The sequence below is a fragment of the Styela clava genome, chromosome 7 (genome assembly GCF_964204865.1).
Source record: "Styela clava chromosome 7, kaStyClav1.hap1.2, whole genome shotgun sequence".
Taxonomy (NCBI): domain Eukaryota; kingdom Metazoa; phylum Chordata; class Ascidiacea; order Stolidobranchia; family Styelidae; genus Styela; species Styela clava.
The window spans coordinates 5958699-5972957 of record NC_135256.1 but is presented as its reverse complement, the minus strand read 5'-3'; the positions used below and the strand labels follow the sequence as shown (position 1 = coordinate 5972957).

The following is a 14259-nucleotide window of genomic DNA, read 5'->3' as shown; positions in this document are numbered from 1 at the left end:
TGACGCTTTATCTCGATCAAACATGGTCGCTGGGGCTAAAGTAAGACGACATTCGCACCGTATGCTCGGTCTGGTATGAAATCTGCCACGTGTTGATGTAAAACAGTGCACAAGTTGCCATTCCTCAAGTATTATTTACTCCCACCTGTCCGTTATGACATTTGCTCGAAATAATCCGAAATGTTTTATCCGCTTGTATCGCGCTAACAAAATTAAAAGTAAATACTATTTTTTTTTGGTAACAGCTGGAAAAAGACGTGTATGTACTATTACATTATGTCCCCCTGATTTCGTTTACCGCCACTCGAGTGGAAGCCTGACAAACGCAAACAAAATAAAAATATATTTTAGGATGAGATACATGATTGTAAATTAACATTGCCGGCCGATGAACTCATTCAGCAATAGTTCTCTTCAAATGTACGCGAAATATTGCTCTCAGAACAAAGTTTAAATTAAATTTCAATCAAAATTAAACATTATCTAGACGTCGGTAGCCGATTCTTTATCCAATCATGCCAGGGCGTACAATAACTTAGTGGCAGCGCAGGTGTGCTGTTGAAAATTTTCATCAAAATTGTCACGAATTTCCAGGTATACGATCCATTTGAATTCGCGCATAATGGGAACTTCGGCTATTTAGTGGAAAACTGAACTCGCAGTTTGCTGGTAATTACGCCACACATCATCTCGAGTGATGCGTAAAAGAGTGTGTTGTGTCGAACTTGAAACAAATGACGGCAGACAAGTAAAAAAGTCAATCACGAAAAATTCATTTTCATTTATTTACGTCCCGTAATTTGTTGCTATTTGGAGTGCCGCATAAACGCATTCGGCAGTTTAAACGCCACCGAAAACAACGATTAACAAATATTCAATGTTATTCTTTCGGTCCCGTAATTTGGTGGTATTTGGAGTGCTGCATAAACGCATTCGGTAGTTTTAACACCGCCGAAAACAACGATTAACACACGTTCAATGTTTTTTTTTCGGTCCCGTAATTTGGCGTTATTTGGAGCGCCGCATAAACACACTCTGGCAGATTTAAAGCCGCCGAAAACGACGATTTAACAAACGTTCAATGTTTTTTTTTCGCTAAATCGCTCTCTTTTTCCGAATCGCGTAAATCTGATTCGAATCGATTCGGAAAAGATGCGATTCGAATCGATCCGATTCGTAAATCCGAAAGTGGCATCCCTAGACCGGATATACAAAAGTTAAACTGCACGAACTGATATTTGAAAATTTACATTCAATTTTTACATCGGTATGTTAACGTTTTAGTGGATTTTACTAGATATATGTTTAAGCATGGAACGGAAACATGCATTCGCACCTCATTCTAGGATTTTTCGGGTTGTTTGTTTACATGCCGCATCCCACGCACAGCGGATATTTAATTCAATGTTTTGTTTTTTGAAAAAATTCCACGCAACCTGATTACCAAGTGACACGCGTGGGTAATGACCGCCGTCAATATTCATGTTTATTTGTTTGTGTTTATGACTTGTTTTCTTTCTTCTTTAGTAAGTGAACGCGTTTTATACGTTTTAAACTTATTTTATTGGGTTTTGTTCACTTTCCAGATTATTCGTCTTAATCTTTTGTGTATATATGTTTATTTTGTTTTATCGAATGAATCGAAATAAAATCTTATCTTATATATTTCAAGTTCTGTGACACAGTAGACTACTGGTTGCGATGTCATAAAAACGTGGAAGACAGCCATCACGATGTCCTAAAAACGTGTTCCCGGAATTAAAAATTATGCAATACATTTTAGATGAAATATCAGATTTAGGACCAAATAAAAGTAATAGCCTTCTAGCGAAAAATATAATCTTTACCCAATGAAATTTTAAATCATTTGGTAATAACGATAAGAGGGAAATTTTTAACAAAACAAAACGATCCATGGGTCCACTATCGTGTTTCCCGGAAATTAAGACCTACCCTGAATTTTAGAAATGATTTTACTATAAGCAATGAGCATATATACAATGAGTGGAAACTTGCAAAGATTTGCTCATTGTGGCATTGTTCCCTGCATTTTTACGTCGTCCAGCTAAATGGTTCGTTGCATATTAAGAAAACGCATTGCTCGCTGCCAAAATCCCTTGCTTCAGCTCAGTCGGGTGCGAAATTGGCCGTATTAACTTGACTTGAGGTCTTTAATTCTTCAATACATATTTGATTTTGGGTTTCGAAGTATGGTACGCTGAAAGCATACAACTATGAGCATATTGGGAATGCATATCTATTAGACAGGAAACGTATCTACAGAACAGAATATGAACCAGTCGCCGAGAGGAGTGCGGTTATTTATGTATTTATTAATTGATATAACATGGGAATTACATATTTATCCAAGGGGAGAGGAAAGCCGAAAAGAAGGCCTAAATATATGGCGAACCACGGCCTCTCTCAATCATAGCTCTGTGCTCCATATGAATCACATGGTTCTGTGAGCTATTCGTTTACTTATTAAAAATACTGATTTTAACTATAAATTACTCTGGGATATCTTGCCATTGAAAACAAAAGCCAGAAATTGGAAGAAAAGCAGGGAATGAAATGTGTGTATTATGTAATGGAGAACCTGAGTTTGTTTCACATATTTTCATGTATTGTGAATTTACTAAAAATATTTATGAGGATTTTGTTTTAGTTATATTAAAATTGATCAGAATACATTTTGTTATCAATATGATTCTTGCATATTATTTAATTTTAACGATTCTTTATATAGTCGTATAGATACTGTTGATTCGGATGCAATTATACTTTTGTAATCAATAGTGAGAAATATTTCATGACTGCTATTAACTATGTGAGCTATTTTTTCTGCAATGCAAAATATTTCCTTCGTCTGCTATTTACTATGTGAATTAATTTTTCTGTAATGTAAAGTATTTCCATAACTGCTTTTACTATGTGGGCTGTTTTTTCGGTACTCGTAGTATGTGTACCAGGTTAGGTTACGATTCTCCTTATTTTTGTTCTATTAAAAGTTCGGGAATTGTCTGTGTTACACAAGTGAATATCCCCCTACCGATAGAATTTAGTCCATTTACACAACTTGATATAAAGTAGGCGAACAAAATTAGTTACCTTCATATTGGTGCACATACTTCTGGAGCACCATTTTTTTTTGTAATGTAAAATATTTAATATGTGAACTAATTTTTCTGTAATGCAAAATATTTTCCACAGCTTCTGTATTTTTTATATGTCACTTTTCATTTCATCGATAATACACATTGTTCATTCTTTGTGGAGTTTTTGGTAACTTTACAGATGGAATAAGACCGACATTCAGCTTTTTCTGTTTCACAACTGTAATACAAAAAGGTACTCTTGAAGTATGTAAACCCAGTTGGTCTTGCGCCCCACCTCAAAAATAATTAGCTAACAATAATAAGCTACAAATAACAGTAGTAAGGCGTAAGTATGTTTTATTGGAAAAACATGTGGAAAAAATAAATGACAAGTTTTGATATGCATAAAATTAGCCAAGTCCAGAAGTCAGTATTTTAAACTAATAGAGAGAGAGAGAGTTTATTTCGTTCGTCAAACCATGAACATATATAAATTATATTAAAAAAAAAACAGATGCTCAGGTGTTTGACTGGGAGACAACGTTACAACATTTCGGGTCATTTAACAGGTTCGGTGTTAAATTCTTCAATACCTCTCATATACCTTATTCACTATATACATTATTCACAAGAATTTTTGATTTGGAAAGTACTAAATAATCATTTTTTGTCCTAAGATCATCATTTATTCAGCTGATAAGTTGACATGTATTGCATATCGACTGCATAAAAATGGGTTAGCGAGGATACATATTATTTGGAAAATTTGTCTACTAAAAATGAATGTAATAGGACATGGATTTTTTATAAGCAAAGATGGGGAAAATTCTATTATTATAGCACTTTAAATATAAACATTTGATAATAGTAATGAAATCATGGGTAGATTTCTTTAAACACTATAATTTGAACACATCAAATTATAATACTTGATTATGACTGGCAAGTGATTTGAAGGATAGTAACACACAATAATACATGATCAGGATTTGACCATTCTACAGCAGATATATATATATATATATATATATATATGTAATAAAGTGCTCATGTACATATCTACATTCGGCTACATTTGATATTTTTATAAAAAGTGTTACTAAAAAATAAAATAATAGATTATGGAGTTTCAGCAAGTGTGCTCATAACAAATAAAAAGATAGCAATTCATTTACCACAGTGAATTAAATTCATTACACATTACTACTTGCTATAACACAGCAGGCACATGATACTCATCGTGTTTTGAACTTTTTTAAAGGTTTTGCTCGCTCTCCAGAACTCTCCATTTTTTATTTGTTTGTATTGTCAGATTGTGGACTTTTCAAAATAAACTATCTCTATCTATATCAATGAATACAATATCCCAGGTCCCCACTTGGCTGGTTCATATTCTGTTCTGTAGATAAGTGTTCTGCCTAATAGATGGTATGTATTCCCAATAAGCATTACAGTATGCTCATTCGTTCACTCAATGAGTGATTTTAATTACGGTAAATATAAAATAATATATATAATATAAATAAGTTCATATTCCATTTTGCATTCTTGATCCAGTATTTATTTTGTTCAATTCCAGTAGTAATTCATACCATAATTAGGTTATTTTAATAAATGCATTGATATAAAACAATAAAAATAAAATTAGTAAACATAAAATACATATCATAAACATATAATTTTCTTTTTAAAATAATGCTTTACATAAATTTTTCAATTCCCTCTCAAATGGGTTGTTTATTCTATAATTCTCTATATTTTTCTACATATTATGGCCATTTTTATCTGCTTTTTGAGAAAGGCAAAATGTGGTGTTTTATTTTCGAATATAATAGAATTTCTCATGGTCAAAATTTTATAACTCACTATTGATTACAAAAGTATAATTGCATCCAAATCAACAGTATCTATATGACTATATAAAGGATCGTTAAAATTAAATAATATGCAAGAATCATATTGATAACAATTTTAATATATCTAAAACAAAATCTTCATAAATATTTTTTGTAAATTTACAATACATGAAAATATGTGAAACAAACTCAGGTTCTCCATTACATAATACACACATTTCATTCCCTGCTATTCTTCCAATTTCTGGCTTTTGTTTTCAATGGCAAGATATCCCAGAGTAATCTATAGTTAAAATCAGTATTTTTAATGAGTAAACGAATAGCTCGCAGAGCCATGTGATTCATATGGAGCACAGAGCTATGATTGAGAGAGGCCGTGGTTCGCCATATATTTAGGCCTTCTTTTCGGCTTTCTTCTCCCCTTGGATATGTAAATCCCATGTTATATCAATTAATAAATACATAAATAACCGCACTCCTCTCGGCGACTGGTTCATATTCTGTTCTGTAGATACGTTTTCTGTCTAATAGATATGCATTCGCAATAAGCATATGCTCATAGTTGTATGCTTTCAGCGTACCATACTTCGAAACCCAAAACCAAATATGTATTGAAGAATTAAAGACCTCAACACGGCCAATTTCGCACCCGACTCGGCTGAAGCAAGGGATTTTGGCAGCGAGCAATGCGTTTTCTTAATATGCAACGAACCATTTAGCTGGACGACGTAAAAAATGCAGGGAGCAATGCCACAATGAGCAAATCTTTGCAAGTTTCTACTCATTGTATATATGCTCATTGCTATAAGCCCTCTTCTTGAAATAGGACCTAGTAAATAACGCAAATATTTTTTTACCCAGTCTATATCAAGAAATCTTCCCTACACGATTTAAATGATTAATAATCTATGTTTTGCAGGTATTTTGAATAAAAATGTGTTATTCATAAGTAAATGGATATCGTTTTTATATTTTGTATATTTGAAAATCTCGTAATCCTCTACTTTGTAATTTTGTTTTTGATAAATGAAAATATGAGACATCCCTGAAAATAAGTCCTAGTGTTATCTTTCGGAAGAAAATTGAAAATTCGGGGAAAAACGGTACGTGTCCAATAATAATAATAATAAAACGGTACCTATGCATATACACCAAGTACGCTCTTTGATGGCTTCTTGCGTTCAACCTAAACTCATTTTTTCCGCAGTTACTCAATTGCGTTGTCATATACTTTACGTCAATTTTGCTTCGGTAATGTAGGCGGGCTTGGGTTAAAATTCTTTTAAACATGCTTCCGCGTAGTTCGAACGCAAGCTCCAAACGTGTTTTTAGTTTTGTGATTTTTTTTCTACTTGTTCTTTTTAAATACTACTTAAGCATCATCCGCCAAGAAAACTCCACCATCAAACGCCATATTTTCAAAGTTGAATCGGCTCTCTAGTTGCTGACGGGGGGTTTTCAACCGGGAGGGGTGGGGGGGGGGTGGTGAATTTACCCCTTGGGAGTAAATTTCGCAGGCAGAAGAGTTACACTTTTCCTTACCCCAATAATATGCTTGCCGCTGTCGGTTTCCTTATCGTGAATAGCTGAGAATATTTCAGATTGCAACATTCCGAGTAATGTCCTTTGTTACGTAATAAAATAAAATTCGCGCAGGGCTTTTCAACGGGCATCTGGAGTTCAGATGACAAAAGTGCAATGCATAAGTTCAAAAGGTTATTCTTTGTACTGGTTATTTGACCATTGCGCAATTGCGTTTTTCATAGTGCAAATTTTTAATTTCAAACACATTTTTCTATTTTAATGAGAGATAATTGCAATCCGTATAATTTGCCAATTAATCTCTTTCTTTGGGATGCTGGACAACTCTTTAAAAAAATTTTAACGCTAAAAAGTCTGTATATATATATACAGTCGTATGATGTTCAATTTTTTTGAATCGCTTTGTAGTATGCTAACCTTGGCGTTTTATTATTCAATGAAATGCGTCGAATCATCTGGATAGATTCGGATGAAGTGGTTTGACAAACTTGAAGGCTTTGTTTAAAACGGAAATGTTCAAATACTTTGCATTGATATATCCGAAAACCAAATTTTGGTTACCTCTTCGTTTATAATATTAAAATTTTGGTACTCCCGTAGTATGTGTACCAGGTCAGGGTTAGGGTATAATTTTATTCCGATTTTTTTTTATTTTAGTTCGAGTTCGGGAACTGTCTGCGTTAGCCAAGTGAATATACCCTCTGCCCGTAGGTCTCAGGCCCTTTACACAACTTGATGTAAAATAGGCGAACAAATTAGTTACCTCCATATTGGTACACATACTTATGGAGCGCCTAAATTTTATTCAAAAAACTCACCATTCCAATTCCTCAAAGTTGACTTTATTTTTCTTCTCCGCAAATGTGAAGACATAAGGCTTGAGGTATTGAGAGCAATGTGACGAAGTATAATCTAAACGTAACGCCCCAATGCAATACATTCACACACATTACTAAATATAACACCTTGTGAAGCCCAAAGTTGAACTCTGACTCGGCGTAACCACATGGTGAACCACGGCCTCTCGTCCGGTTACCATTCCATGTCAGGTATGGAATTAGTTAGTTATTTGTTTTCGGAAGCATGGACTTAATGGTGGTGGAAGCCGTAACCGACCAGCGGTTACGGGAACCATCCATCCTACGGCGACGAGGAGTCCAGCAATCCTCTCGCACATAACTAACCCCGCATGTTAGATGGCATGTTTGAAACGTTAATTAACCCTCCGTAATATTCCGTCGCAACTTTCCGATCACTGAAAATGATTGTAATTTTCTATGTGAATATTATTCAATAATATTATATATATCACATATATTTGAAGTAAGTGGAATTACATTGCGTCTTTCAATTACAAACTGTCACAATTGAAATCCGAAGTAATACGTTGCATTAGATTCGTGAATTTATTTTATTATTTTTTATTGAATTTACAGATTCAGATATTTATTACCGTCGTGCATGGAATATTGTATAAATAAACAAAGAAAATAAATGATTTGAGAGAAAAAAAATAACAGTCGTACAATAATTCGACTGCAATAGGCGAGAAGCCGCGAATAAACTATAAAGTTAACGTGTCAGCGACACCTAAATTGCTGTATACAGCAGCAGATGACGTCAAATGACCAGTATTTAAACTTTTTTTGAATAAACACAATCTGGAGCAAATAGTTAAATAGAAAATATATATACATGAAAAATAAGAACCAAACGAAATAACTAAAATATATATAAATAATATTGCTTTTAGTTCTAATAATGCACATCGTATGCAAGCATTGTGACGTCAAATGATTCCGTGAATTTGGAATGAACAAAGAAGGTTTTAAATATATTTTAACTCTGATGATTGGTTATCGTGATTATTTGGTAATGTATAACTTTTTTTTTGAAAATAGCAAGTGGCGGGAAGCGGTTTCCAGCAAATAAACGCTCAAGTTGATATGTGGCTAAACATTTGTTTGCCTGCTTTACATCAAGTTGTGTAAAGGGACTGAAAGCTACGGGCAGGGGGTATATTCAGTGGTGGGATTCAGCCGGTTCGCACCGGTTCTATAGAACCGTCTCACGGAATTTTATGAGATCAGCCAACCGGTTAGCATTACTGGTTACTGTCAATTAATTTTTGTAACAGAACCGGGTAAAAAAATATGAATTTTGTGAAGGAACCGGCTGACAAAAAATTGAATCCCACCACTGGGTATATTCACTTGGCTAATACAGAAAATCCCCGAACTTGTAAGAGATCTAAAATTAGAAAAAATCGGAATAAAATTATGGCCTAACCCTAACCTGGTACGGGAAATATACGGGAAAACCGAAAATCGAATGTTGAGGCCCCAGGCTTCAGCCCACCTTGCTTGATGATAAATATGGCCGGTTATTATATTACAACTCTAATGGTTGTTTATCGTGATAACTCCGTAATGTATAACTTTTATTAAAAAATAGCAATTGGTGGGAAGCGCTTTCCGGCAAATATGCACTCAAGTTGATATGGGGGTACACATTGATTGGAAATCTGCAATTTTATCGTCAAGTACTTTTTGTATATATATTTTAACTCTGATGGTTGTTTATCGTGATTATTTGGTAATGTATAACTTCTTTATTAAAAATAGTAATTGGCGGGAAGCGGTTTCCAGCAAATAAACGCTCAAGTTGATATGTGGGTAAACATTGATTGAAAATCTGCAATCTTATCGTCAAGTACTTTTTTTTGCTCTCCAGAAGTATGCGTACCAATATGGAGGTAAGTAATTTTGTTCGCCTGTTTTATATCAAGTTGTGTAAAGGGACGGAAGCCTATGGACAGGGGGTATATTCACTTGGCTAACACAGACAATCCCCGAACTCGTTTTAGAACCAAAATTAGGAAAAATCTGAATGAAATTACGGCCTAACCCTAACCTGTTACACACGCTACGAAAGTACCAAAAATTAAATGTTGAGACCCCCAGGCTTCAAGCCTATACCTTGCCTAATGATAAATATTGCCGGTTATTATATTATAACTCTACTAATGGTTGTTTATCGCGATTATTTGGTAACGGATAACTTTTATAGAAAAATAGCAATTGGCGGGAAGCGGTTTCCGGCGAATAAACGCCCAAGTTGATATGGGGGTAAACATTGATCGGAAATCTGCAATCTTATAATCAAGTACTTTTTTGAAGGTTAAATTTAGTCGTATTTTAAAGTCACTGCAATAAATATCCCCGAAATAAAACACCATGACCTTTTATATGGTTGTAATAAGCATTGTTAAGATGTGGACTATGTATCGTCTTGTAATTATTTGACATATATACATTATATTTAGTTACTTCTCGGGGTCGGAATTTGAGTTGGAGTTTCGAAGAAAAATTTATAAATGTGATCACGTGACACACGCATGGTTTGATGTTTCGCACCCTTTTTTCATCTTATTTTTTCGTATGTCGTCTCGCTCTTCAAACTATATAACATCGAAAATGAGTGGTAACTGTACTTATGCACTCTTTGGGACAGGGTGCAGTTTACCGAATTTCCTGGTTTAGTACCGACAGCGTACTGGCTCAAAACGGCAAGATTAGTTGGAGGCAAACGCTCCCGTAGTATGTGCACCAAGAGGCGGACACCTGTACATAGAATGTGTACCAGGTTAGGGATAGGCCATAATTTTATTCCAATTTTCCCTATTTTAGTTCTACTTCGAGTTAGGGGACTATCCAAGTGACTCCAGTAGTATTTGTACCTGAAATTATGACCAAACCCCAACCTGATACACACACTACTTTCCGGTGGTCGCCATCTTGATGCACATACTACGGGAGGACCAAAATTTATAATTTATTCTTTCACACGGTCAAAATTATTTTTCATCTTCAGATTTAGGCCAGCCGGTAAAATGATTTCACTGAAAGCGATTTTATCCGTTTTACTGCCTTCTTGTGTGTATTCGATCTTGCCTTATCAAATGCAGAAAACGATGAAGTGAAGAAAAGATCTATAACAAACAATGAAGTGAGTTTTAATTTATTTCCTAATATAATACACCGCCATTTTATATTTTCTAACAAGCAATTCAATACACTCTTACAAGCAATTCGCGGCGATTCAGAAGTGTGTGTATCAATATGGAGGTACCGTAACTAATTTTGTTTGCCTACTTTACATCAAGTAGTGTTAAGGAACTGAAGCTATTGGCTAGGGGTGTATTCACTTGGCTAACACAGACATTCCTCGAAGTCGCTATAAAACTAAAATAAGTGGGCTTACCCTACGTCCCGTTTTAGGCGGGACTGTCCCACTTTTCAACGTCTTGTCCCGGCGTCCCGACCGATCAGCCAAAAGTCTCGCTGGTTGGTTGTTTTCCGCTAACATTAGCGGATAATTGCTACGAGTTGTTATGTGTAAGCCCCGTATGCCAAAATGATGTTTAACGTTAACGTAAATTCCTTTCTTTATTTCGAACTGAAACCGATATTTAGGCAGATAGCGCATGAACGCTCGATGACAATATGGTCAATGAAGACAGCGGGATTGTTTTTAATATAGGCCCCTAATGGAAAATCGTTAAACTTAAAGTTGAAAAAACCACAGCTATGGTCTTTGGATGTGTCCCGCTTTGAGATCAGAAAAATATGGTAACCCTAAAAATAAGGAAAATTGGAATAAAATTATGGCATAACCCTAGCCTGGTACACAAACTACTGGATCACCTATTTCTTGTTTAACACAACAGTTTCTTCAAAAAGTGTTTTGGTAATGAATTTGAGGTTTATACACTACGAAACTGCACATATACAATACATTTGTACACCATAGAATTTACGTATTGCCCTTTTTACTACAACTACATTTAAATACAACTGAAACCACTGGCACCTTTGCATTTTAGTGTTCACTATAACTTGAGCATTATAAAATTTTAACCTTAGTTATTCAATAAAATCCCATCAATATAAAGCAAGAGGGACGCAGGCTTACCGTGTTTCCACGAAAATAAGACCTAGCCTGAATTTTAAAAAGAATTTTAATTTAAGCCCTCCCCTTAAAATAAGACCCAGTCATCTTTTTCATAATTTATATATTTGGAAATCTCGTAATTCGATACTTTGTAATTTTAGTTTTTGATAAATGTAAATAAAAGACATCCCATAAAATAAGCCCTATAGTGTTATTTTTCGAAAAAAATAATTGAAATGACCTGTCCTGAACCCTGTCTTATTTCCAAGGAAACACGGTATGTATTGTCTGGCCAGTAATTTTGCTCTCCTTGGATATTTCCAGAGAGATAGTCCATTCGACACTGCATTCGACAACTATTTCTTCCCCTGTGACACTTTCTTAATAAATATTTTCAACCCGTAATTGCTCCACATAGCTATCGTAATTCGTGTGAATGTTTTGTACAATAATGTCACCTGCTTTGACAAATTACGCTAACTGCATCCTGATTGCTTAACCATATATTTCAGACACCACTCGAATCTAACTTACGCCATTTGTAATCAACGTTTTTACTGTCAGAAATTTCAACTTTTTTAATTATAACATGGCACCAATGAAAAAAAAATATCCGTTATTGAATTTTTGTCAGGCACGTGTTCGTCCCAGTTTGGCGCAAACACGTAACACGACATTAAAAACCCCTATGGTGTCGTTGCAATTGGACTGTGGCCCGCGGACATTTTGTCGCAGTCATCTGTGCTCATATATTAACTTGTTTACTTCAAGAGTATTTGAAGCTTATTGCATTTCTACTTTTCATTTTTTAATAGGTGGACCTTGTCGTTATCGGAGCAACGTCTAAAGAAAAAAAATACTGGGATATGACTTATTCTAGCTTACAGCAGCGCAGCGAAATTCAGTATTTGACGGGATCTGCGATTATAGAGTCTCCGGGATTTTCTAGTGTTGGGTATCCCAACAATGCCAATTGTCAATGGAGAATCCAAGCAGACAGTGGATACGGCGCTTTGCGATTTGGGATCCATTATTTCAGACTTGAGTACTTTAACGATTGGGTGAGAATTTACAATGGATTTGGAACCGATTCTTCACAACTCATTGCAAAGTTTACAGGTTATTTATTCTACCTCGATATTACAACGTCTTCTTACGCAACAATGCACTTTCAGTCTAACTCTGGTGTAACTGATCAAGGATTTTTGATTTATGTGTATTCAACAAATGAGTACACACAATCTGATACAACAGCCTCACCTGTTACCACGCAACCCATGTCCAATAGTACATGCGGGAAAAGCTCTTTATCTGGTTTTTATGGATATATTTCATCACCAGGTTACCCGTCGTATTACTATGGAAACGATCTTGAATGCCAATGGTCTGTAGAAACACCTTTCGGTACTTTTATTCGAATGAGTATACAATCGTTCTCGTTGGGAAGTGGTGATTATTTGTACGTTTACGACGGGGATTCTGAAAACAATAAAATCATAGCAGATCTAGAGGGATATGTTCCATACAATAACACTATCGTTACTTCGTCAAATTTTGCCTTTCTTCGTTTCACAACTAATTCGTACTCAGTGGCAAACGGTTTTAATATTCGATACGATGCAGAGTTTTATATACCGCCAGACAAACTGCCATCTCAATCGATTAGCTGTGGGGGCACCTTATACGAAAACAATGGCACAATTATTTCGCCAAATTATCCGGAAAATTATCAAAATAACGTTGACTGCATCTGGATCATTCATGTTCCTTCCTGGTATAATATTGTTTTCGAAGTAGACTACTTTTACACAGAAGATGACTTTGACTACGTATTCATGTATGATGGTACACCGGATCAAACAGGACCACAGCTGGCTCATCTGACGGGATTTTATGAAAACTTCAATGCTCAAATTCAGTCCAGTAACAACAGCGCTTATATTATTTTCCATAGTGACAAGTTTATTACAGCACCGGGTTTCAAAATACAGTATACGTCAGTGTATTACGGCACCAGCACGTCAGCAACACCAACAGAGACAACTCCAATGAAAACAACTACTCCGTGGTGGCTTAGAACAACCGATGAAGCTGGTCACGATAAAAATGATGTAATTTCTAACATTATTAGAAGACTTTGGGAACGTATAAAAAACAAACCAATAAAGAAACGCCCACAAGAGACGATGCAGAAACCCTAAAGAAACGACCTAATGTTGGCGATGTTCAACAATCTGTTTAGTGGATTGTAGATTTTGATCAAATTTTGTGCTTTAATGTTTATTTTGTATTTGAACAATGCGTTTTTATAATTTTCATTTTTAATATTCTGACATATAACTTTTAGGTCGAGGTAATCAATATTTTGTGAACAATTCTCAACTATACGAAGGTTATGTGATAACCAACAGTGCTTCCAAATATCATATAAATTGCTGCATCGGGCTAAAATAATGCAGCAAAATTTTGGGTAAAATAACAGAAATATATAATTATGTGGGACCTCCAGAAGTATGTGCACCAAGATGGCGCACAACCTGAACATAGTACCTGGTTATGGTTTCAGGTTGTGCGCCATCTTTGTGCACATACTTCGGGAGCGCCATAATATGTATATGACTTCAACAGCAAAAAATAGAAAAACTGTCCTTGTGTACAATTTGTGTGAAATTATAAATACTAAATATATTAATTCTTTTTCTCACGCTGTAATAATAAAAAGCTGCACACATTCCTGCCCAATATCGGTGTATCCTATAATCAATACAACAAATATTGTCACTTGATGAAACGATTAGACGACGAGCTTC

General features: G+C 35.1%; 1 protein-coding gene across 1 annotated transcript; it reads left to right on the top strand.

The window, feature by feature from the left end:
• Nucleotides 1-12279: 12279 nt before the first annotated feature.
• LOC120327860 (scavenger receptor cysteine-rich domain-containing protein DMBT1-like) lies at nucleotides 12280-13960 on the top strand. The gene has a single exon (XM_078114831.1). The coding sequence runs from the start codon at nucleotides 12316-12318 to the stop codon at nucleotides 13648-13650; it is 1335 nt and encodes a 444-aa protein (XP_077970957.1). The 5' UTR covers nucleotides 12280-12315; the 3' UTR covers nucleotides 13651-13960.
• Nucleotides 13961-14259: the final 299 nt, after the last annotated feature.

What these genes read in the sequence shown, in the direction of transcription:
- LOC120327860 (XM_078114831.1), top strand. Translation starts at nt 12,316, where the DNA reads ATGACTTATTCTAGCTTACAGCAGCGCAGCGAAATTCAGTATTTGACG.